General features: G+C 45.9%; 1 protein-coding gene across 2 annotated transcripts in view; it reads left to right on the plus strand.

Moving 5' to 3' along the window:
- The window catches only part of EPSTI1 (epithelial stromal interaction 1), a 252994-nt gene extending 244297 nt beyond the window's left edge, over nucleotides 1–8697 (plus strand). For both annotated transcript variants that reach the window (XM_063952858.1, XM_063952859.1), the window contains one exon: nucleotides 8552–8697. In XM_063952858.1, the coding sequence (XP_063808928.1) occupies nucleotides 8552–8557 (6 nt within the window). In that variant the 3' untranslated portion in view covers nucleotides 8558–8697. The remainder of the gene's footprint in view (nucleotides 1–8551) is intronic.
- Nucleotides 8698–9758: the final 1061 nt, after the last annotated feature.

The raw sequence follows: 9758 nt of genomic DNA on the forward strand, positions 1-9758 counted from the left end.
AATCTGCTGTCTGTATTGTTGATTTGCATAATTGCCTAGCCAACCCCTTCCTTGCTGCAGGTATAAGTATGCTGTGCCTGAGCAAGGAAGGCGTCAGTGCTTTGGTTGTCTAACCTAGTTCCAGTTTGTCTCTCTCCTGTGGTTGTCTTCCAGGTTCCAGCTCCTGTCTCCAGACTTCTGCTATAGAGACCCGCACCAGCATTCCATCTGCGGTGTAGCCTGACTCCCCGATCCATTCTGGACTCACCTGTTTCCAGCTACAACAATCACCTGCTTCCAGCCCAGCTTCCAGCAGTGTACAGCTTCTCTTAAAGGGCCGGTGTCCTTTCTGCAGTTTACCACTCTCCACCGGTATTATTATTTCACCGCTCTCAAACAATCACCTGCTTCCAGCCCAGCTTCCAGCAGTGTATAGCTTCTCTTAAAGGGCCGGTGTCCTTTTCTGCAGTTTACCACTCTCCACCGGTATTATTATTTCACCGCTCTCAAACTCCAAACTTCATTATTATTTCATCGCTCTCAAGTTCGTTTATTATTTAACTGGTTCCAGCCAGTATCCACTCCGTACCAACAACAGTCTGGTTCCAGCCAGTATCCACAGCAGCCGTTTTACCTTCAGCAGCCCAGCCTTTCCTGAAACATCAGCTGGTACGATCCTGGGTTCTCTCCATTGCTACAGTCAGGCCTGGTAAGGACTTTCCAACTAGAAGATTATAAGAACTGTCTCACACTACCAGTGCCTGTGGCCCTTGCCACCCTGTAGTACCCAGGAATTGTATTTATCCTCTGTTGACTTTTATGTTTCCTTTTACTGCTGCTGTGTTACGGAGTTTGTCATAATAAACATCATTGACTTTTATCCTGGTTGTCGTGGTCACGCCTTCGGGCAGTTATTCTACATGTTACTTACATGTCTAGGGGTCTGATACAACCTCCCAGGTTCCGTTACATCTCAGCCCCTACAACTGAGGCTGCCTCCCTCAGTTGTGACACTAGTCCTATAGCCACCAGGTCATGACAGACGAACCTCCGGAGTCAAAGTGATCATGTGAGATCTGATCCGATGAGGTAGGCCATCCCACTTGGAAAGGATTAACCTTTGCAGAGGGCGAGAATGAAATTGAGCGTTCTCTACCATGTCGAATGCCGACACCATCAGGCCAAGTACTTGCATCGCTGAGTGTATCGACACTCTGGGATGACAAAGGAAGCATCTTATCCTGTCTTGAAGTCTCAGGACTTTTTCTGGAGACAAAAACAGTAGTTGACTGTGTGTGTCCAGGAGTGCCCCCAGGTGCACCATGCTCTGAGCTGGGACCAGCGAGGATTTCTTCCAATTGATGAGCCACCAATGGGCTTCTAGGAAGCTTACTGTCTGTTGTAGATGACTGAGGAGGACATCATGGGAGTTTTCCAGAATTAGCAAGTCGTCCAGATACGGCAGTATGCTGACTCCCTGGCAATGGAGATGGGCTGTCATAACGGCCATGACCTTGGTGAAGATCCGATGAGCCGTATCCAGTCCAAATGGCAGAGCCTGGAACTGATAGTGGAGGTTGCCAATAGCAAACCGCAGATACTGCCGATGCGACATGGCAATAGGTATATGCAGGTACGCATCCTGTATATCCAGGGATACCATATAGTCTCCAGGTTCTATAGCCAGTATAATTGAGCGCATTGTTTCCATATGAAACTTGGACACTTTCACAAACTTGTTCAGTGATTTGAGGTTGAGTATTGGCCAGAAAGACCCATTGGGTTTCGGAACTAGAAACAGGATCGAGTAGTATGCTCTGCCTCTCTGTATTCAGGAGTGAACTCACAACCTTTTGCAAAACTCGCGCTTTAAACAGATCTGAAGGGATAGCCGTGGTGCAAAACTGATGAGGGAGATTTCTCTTGAAGGAGACTGTCTACCCGTGAGAGACAACTTCTCGCACCCATGTGTCTGACGTGGTCATTAACCAGACCTGGGTGAACTGCAGAAGTCGACCTCCCACCCTGGGGTCCCCCTGGGGGAGGCCCGCCTTGTTTAGAAGCAGGCTGACAGGCCACCTAGGACTGCTTGTTCTTGGGCTTAGTGGTTTTGGGAGCACAAGATTGTCTCGGGTATGCCTGACCTTTTGCTTTCCCATGAGGCCGAAAGGAACGAAAAGTGGTACCTTTAGCCTTCTGTGCAGAAGGATTAGTATTTGGGAGAAAGGCAGTCTTAGTAGCTGCCAATTCAGACACAATTTAATTTAGGTCTTCCCTAAACAAAATGTCCCCCTTAAAGGGAAGTCTAGGTCCACCTTCCATGACCTCAACCATGGAATACAGCGAGCCAGGACAGACGTAGGTGATGCCTTGGCTGCCCACACACCCGTCTCAGAGGATGCCTCCTGCAGGGCCGAAACTAGGGGGGGTCTAGGGGGGCAGGCGACCTGGGCGCCGGATTGGAGGGGGCGCCGAGACCCCCTAACACCCTCTCCCTATTCTTTGTACTTTGAAACCCCCTTCTCCCTCCTCCCGAGTGCCCTGCTCGGGGGGGGGCGGGGTTTCGCGGAATGACGCGATTGTGTCGTGACGTCACGACGCAAACGCGTCATTCCACGAAACCCCGCCCCCCCGAGCTGGGCACTCGGGAGGAGGGAGAAGGGGGAGCCGCGCAGACGAGGAGGGAGAGGCGGCTGAAGAGCGGCGAGAACCGCTTCAAATGTAAGTCAGCCCCTCTCCCTCCCTCTCTCTCTCTCTCTCTCTCTCTCTCTCTCTCCCTCCCTCTCCCCACCACCTGCCGGAATGTGTAAAATGGGGACCTGTCTGCCGCAATGTGTAAGATGGGGACACTTTTTCCTGCCGCAATGTGTAAAATGGGGACACTTTTTCCTGCCGCAATGTGTAAAATGGGGACACTTTTTCCTGCCGCAATGTGTAAAATGGGGACACTTTTTCCTGCCGCAATGTGTAAAATGGGGACACCTGTCCGCCGCAATGTGTAAAATGGGGTCACCTGTCTGCCGCAATGTGTAAAATGGGGACACTTGCCTGTCGTACTGTGTAAAATGGGGACACGTGTCTGCCGCAATGTGTAAAATGGGGACACTTGCCAGCGTACTGTGTAAAATGGGGACACGTGCCTGCCGCAATGTGTAAAATGGGGACACTTTTTCCTGCCGCAATGTGTAAAATGGGGACACCTGTCTGCCGCAATGTGTAAAATGGGGTCACCTGTCTGCCGCAATGTGTAAAATGGGGACACTTGCCTGTCGTACTGTGTAAAATGGGGACAATTTTTCCTGGATATGAAATTTATGTTAGAAAAGGCAATTTTTCAGGTAAAAAAGTTCTGAAAGAGATATCTATATCTATCTATATATATATATATATATATATATATATATATAATATTTTTAATCATTTATTTATTTATTTTAAAATGTTTAGTTCTTTTATTTTTTTATTGTAAAAAAAAATCTTTTTTTTTTTTTTTTGGGGGGGGGTGTCAAATGACTACCTTGCCCCGGGTGACAAAAATCCTAGTTTCGGCCCTGCCTCCTGAATGGAATAAGCGGCGGTGGTAATGTGAGACAGGTATTGTCTAGCATTGTCAGATATATCATCGGGCAGCTCTTCCTCCAAAGCCTGAACCCATGCTTCAATTCCTTTTGCAGCCCAAAAGACCGCAATAGTAGGTCTATGTACAGCACCTGTAAGGGAGTAAATAGATTTCAGGCATCCCTCCACACGCTTATCTGTTGGTTCCTTAAGTAAAGTGACAGTGGTGACAGGTGTTAAGTTTGTTTAACTTACAAAGAAAAGCAATACATACGCACACTGGGGTTTGAGCCACTGCGGCCGCTAATCATATACATATATCAGGAAAATTGTGCATATACGTTGCGTATACACGCCATCACGTTATGCGCACGATATAGCGACACCTGTGGCTGAATACACTTTACCCCAAACAAGAATGGAATGCGACACCAGTAGTTAAATGTAATGTTGTGGTCCAATGCATGTGCACTGCAGGGGAGGCAGATATAACATGTGCAGAGAGAGTTAGATTTGGGTGGGTTATTTTGTTTCTGTGCAGGGTAAATACTGGCTGCTTTATTTTTACACTGCAAATTAGATTGCAGATTGAACACACCCCACCCAAATCTAACTCTCTCTGCACATGTTAAATCTGCCTCCCCTGCCGTGCACATGGTTTTGCCCAACTGCTAACAAAATTCCTGCTGCGATAAACTTGGAATTACCCCCTATATGACTAAGATATTATATGGGGTATATGCAATTGCGGTCGAATTCCCGAAAATGTCGAAAAACGGGACATTTTCGCCCAAAAAAAAATTTGTCAATGCAATACAGTACTTTTCGCCAAAAAAACGGCCATTCCAAATTCGACTTTTTGAAATTCGACATTTGTCAAATTCGACATTTCTGCAATGGTACAAATGCGACATTTCAACAAAAGTATATTCAATTGAAGATTGTAAATTCGACAACAGTGCTTTTAGACAGTAAATTCGTCATTTTCAATCCGCCACACTTTGCTGGCGGAATCTAATAAAAAATTTTAAAAACATGTTTTTTTTTTGGTAATAGCATATCTATTTATATTAGAAGGGATTAGGTACTTGGTTTGTCTATTTAGGAGGCACAAGTATTATTTATATTTTTTAAAAATATATATATATTTTTTTAAAATGGAATGGTGTAAAAATCAGAAAAAAAATTGCGTGGGATCCCCCCTCCTAAGCATAACCAGCCTCGGGCTCTTTGAGCCGGTCCTGGTTGCCAAAATACGGGGGGAAAAATGACAGGGGTTCCCCCGTATTTTAACAACCAGCACCGGGCTCTGTGCCTGGTCCTGGTGCAAAAAATATGGGGGACAAAAAGAGTAGGGGTCCTTCGTATTATTTGGACCAGCACCGGGCTCCACTAGCTGGACAGATAATGCCACAGCCGGGGGTCACTTTTATACAGCGCCCTGCGGCCATGGCATTAAATACCCAACTAGTCACCCCTGGCCGGGGTACCCTGGAGGAGTGGGGACCCCTTCAATCAAGGGGTCCCCCCTGCCACCCAAGGGCCTGGGGTGAAGCCCAAGGCTGTCCCCCCCATCCAAGGGCTGCGGATGGGGGGCTGATAGCCTTGTTGAAAATGGAAGAATATTGTTTTTTGCAGAAGAACTACAAGTCCCAGAAAGCCTCCCCCGCAAGCCGGTACTTGGAGAACCACAAGTACCAGCATGCGGGGGGGAAACGGGCCCGCTGGTACCTGTAGTTCTACTGCAAAAAAAATACCCAAATAAAAACAGGACACAGACACCGTGAAAGTATAACTTTATTACATACATTCCGACACACATACTTACCTATGTTGACACGCCGACTCTGGGCTCGTCTCCAATGTCGACGTCCGGGGTACCTGAAAATAAAATTATACTCACCTGATCCAGTGTCTGGTTCTTTTATTGTAATCCACGTACTTGGCAAAAAAACAACAACGCATTAACCCAAACCAGACGGACTGAAAGGGGTCCCACCTTTCCCCCGAATGCAGAGACCCCCCATGACTCCTGTCACAGAAAGGTCCCTTCAGCCAATCAGGAAGCGCCACTTCGTGGCACTCTCCTGATTGGCTTTGCGCGCCTGAGCTGGTAGACAGCTCATCGCACAGCACCCTCCATTAGTTTCAATGGTGGGAACTTTGCGGTCAGCGGTGAGGTCACATATATGTCTTTGTGGCTTTTCTGTGCAAATGCGTATGCTACCGTATATAACCTGTGTACGTAACGTGCGTGTATGCGCATGCACGGCGGTAACGCGCACGAACAGAGGTCACTTTGTTTGGAGTTTGTATGTTGTGTGTATGTAATATTTTTGACTTTGACACAGGCAGAGTGGACGACACCACTAGGCAGGTGACATGAGAATCCACCAACAGTGAATTTTTACACTTTTTACTTAACTCTGCATGGAGAGTATAGTGAGCCAAGGCTCATTTAAACAGAGGAAATTTCTTCCCTGGATTAGACATGGGTTCCTGTCTGGGGTAGATTTTTGTCTGACCAAGGATTGATTTAATTGCTGCAACTGGTTAGAGAAATTTTCCGCCCATGAAGGATTAACCATAGGGACAATTTGTGGCTGTATTGGCACTGGTGGTCCCATAGGGGGCGTAAGGCATTCCACCAGAATACCCATTAGATTTGTGAACGCAGCCCAGGGTGGCTCCTGATTGGTTACAGGAGCTGCGGACTGACTGGGAGATGTATGATGCATAGTACACAGACCATCATACACAGCTTCCCCCTCTGGTAAATCTTTGGTACATGCTCTGTATGATGCAGGAGCATCCACAGACTTACAGCTCTTCTTGTTAAACATTGTACACAAATGCAACAACAGAGTGAATTAGTACGCTAAAGCCAGACAGAGTACAATACCTGCAAATAAATCCGTTAGGATGTTACTGTAGACACAGTACACAACACCAGCGAATAAATTCTGTATTATGTGCCTGAGTACACAGTAGAATACATGTAACAGGTAAATACTGTGACGCACTATATATTTATCTATATATATATATATATATATATATATATATATATATATATATAGTTTCTAATGGTTGGCACTCACATCAATCCAATATATGAAAACTTGCCACAGTGCTACATCAAAGAAGAAGCATAGAGATATACCCACAGATGGCACTCACTGGACCTGTAATAACTGCACGGACGCAGTCCTTTATCAACGTTTCGGGTTTATTTCAATCCTTCATCAGGATACAAATTATGTGTATCCTGATGACGGGTTGAAATAAACCCGAAACGTTGATAAAGGACTGTGTCCGTGCAGTTATTACAGGTCCAGTTAGTGCCATATATGACCCTGACGCACCTAGTCCCTTAGGGTACAGAATATATGGATAGATATAGCTGGGAAACACTGAAAGTGAAACCACACAGCAGATACAGGCACACCCAATCATAGGCAATGCAGATAATTATTATGGCAATAAAACTGCACTGGACTAGTATATGTACCTGGAGGTATATATCAGAAAACTCGTACAATATATCCTGTAATAGGTACACTTTTTCTTAACTAACGCTGTCTGTATAAAGACATGTAGAATACTCAAGATTTTGTAAAGTCACAACGCTGTATACAGGCGGCTTTACAAAGGAGACCTTGCCCTGCAGTCCCAGAGACTAGCGCCAACTATGCTTATAATATGGCACCCAGCGTCTCAGTCAGGGAGTGAGGGAGAGTGCGAGGCAGCTCCAGGTTGGGAAAGTCTGCAGTAGATGTCGCCCTGGGCCGGGGAGAGGCTACAGGTCAAGCGCCAGCTTCCCTATGCTGGACTTCCACCCCAGGTAGTAGCAAGCCTTATTAAATGTGGCGTTAGTACACCGGACCTGTGCTCTATTGCCCTTGTGGTCTAGTGAGGTCCCTGCTCGGTGACAGTATCCACGCCAGCGCCGCGACCCATCTCCCTAAGTCATGGACAGAACGCGATTTAATAACAGGTCCCGCCTCTTACCTCCTCCCCATAGCAGCCACGCGAACCAGGAGAGCGGCTGCGACCGTGTGCCTAAAGCCAGAGTGTCTCTGCCTCAAGTACCCGGAAACAGGCAGCGACGCTGCTTGGGAGGTGATGGAGCTGCAGCGCTGAATTGTCCCCATGACATACAGCGCTGACAGCCCATTTTTGAAGAAATTTTCTGTCAGAAAAAGCTTTTTTTCGAGGGCTGCCCAGTGCAGCCCACCTGTTAAGTGACCTGCTGCTGCAGACACCAACTGAAACTGAGCTCACAGTGCCTGGAGGTGGGGTTATAGAAGAGGCTGCAATGCATCCTGGGACAGCCTAAAGCTTTAGCCTGTGCACCAACAGGCTAAAGCTTTAGGCTGTCCCAGGATGCATTGCAGCCTCTTCTATAACCCCACCTCCAGGCACTGTGAGCTCAGTTTCAGTTGGTGTCTGCAGCAGCAGGTCACTTAACAGGTGGGCTGCACTGGGCAGCCCTCGAAAAAAAGCTTTTTCTGACAGAAAATTTCTTCAAAAATGGGCTGTCAGCGCTGTATGTCATGGGGACAATTCAGCACTCTACCCCGATGTTTCCCTGTGGAAACCAATGTAACCTGCTGCAGAAAAGACAGTTGTGAATTTTAAAGTTGCTTTACTGACATTACTGCTTGTTTTGCTGATGTATCAGTGGAGCAGTGAGTATTGTAACATCCCTGATACTTTAGGATGAGGGAGAATATATCAGAACCAGAATCTTGTATAATTCATACATTCATAGATTGTTGGATAAACGTTGGGAAAACTGCTTCTTGGTTGTTGTACACCACATGTGATATCCACAGAGCCTTTGCTCTAATCTAAAAAGAAAATCCTGTATTTTACCATTTACTTACATTTTTAAAGCTGCATTTTAGAGCATGGAAAATAAAGTAAGGTTCTATTTACAGTACACCTTGCAGATTGGATTTGTCTGATATAAACATGATTACTAATCCCAGAATATTCCTTTCTATTTCAGACTTAACGTTCATAACGTTCACTTGTGGAGATTTCACAGCCAAAAAGATCAACTGTCCAAAAAATATTCTGCACGCCTATATTTGTCAAACAGAAATGATCAACAATTTACATTACTTTTAAGTCAATTAAAGACAATAGATTTCATGACTGTATTTAGCTTGTATAGACATGTAGTTATCGCTACAAGATCAATTAGTTTGCTCAATAATTATAGAGAAATGTAATATTTACACCCCAGTAATACACTCCTTCCACACTCCAAATGTTTCACATAGACTCCCTTTTACCACCCCTGCACAATGCACATGAGCTTCTCATCTCACAAAGGGTTGTATGAAAGCTCTTCTCAGCCATTTTCCCCCAATTCCAATTTACAAAAATCGATATCTCATTTTATATATGCCTCCTAAAGCCACAAATCAAGATGAGAAGCCGTCACATAAATACTTCCTGTGGGGTCTTGATATCCTGGATCTACAGAATAATATCTAGTGACCCAAAATGGCACAGTGTACTAGGTGCATTCTTTCCTTGGTGCTATCACTCTGTGATGAATCTCTGGTGGCCTCTACCATTTTTCTGGATTCCTCATCACCAGAGACCAACAGCTGTGAAAAGTCATCCAGTACCTGTGTTTTCATGCCTTACTTTTGAGCAGCCATGTAAACTTACAGCAGTGGCGTAAGTAGAAATTTTTCTCCACTAAGCTAAAACATTCTCTGCCCCCCCCCCCCCCCCTTCATAATTGGCACTAGTAAAGTGATGGATCTGCGTGCGTGCAAAAAAAAGGGCATGGCATTGCAGAAAAAAATACCTTATACCCCAGTTTTGAAACCTGCACGCCCAGACGTTGGCCACCACAGGAAAAAAAATAATCCTTATTCATGCCCCTTACATTATTTGTAATTTCTCTATCGTCCTAGTGGATGCTGGGGTTCCTGAAAGGACCATGGGGAATAGCGGCTCCGCAGGAGACAGGGCACAAAAAGTAAAGCTTTAGGATCAGGTGGTGTGCACTGGCTCCTCCCCCTATGACCCTCCTCCAAGCCTCAGTTAGATTTTTGTGCCCGGCCGAGAAGGGTGCAATCTAGGTGGCTCTCCTAAAGAGCTGCTTAGAAAAGTTTAGCTTAGGTTTTTTATTTTACAGTGAGTCCTGCTGGCAACAGGATCACTGCAACGAGGGACTTAGGGGAGAAGAAGTGAAC

This window comes from Pseudophryne corroboree, chromosome 2 (assembly GCF_028390025.1).
Source record: "Pseudophryne corroboree isolate aPseCor3 chromosome 2, aPseCor3.hap2, whole genome shotgun sequence".
Classification (NCBI taxonomy): domain Eukaryota; kingdom Metazoa; phylum Chordata; class Amphibia; order Anura; family Myobatrachidae; genus Pseudophryne; species Pseudophryne corroboree.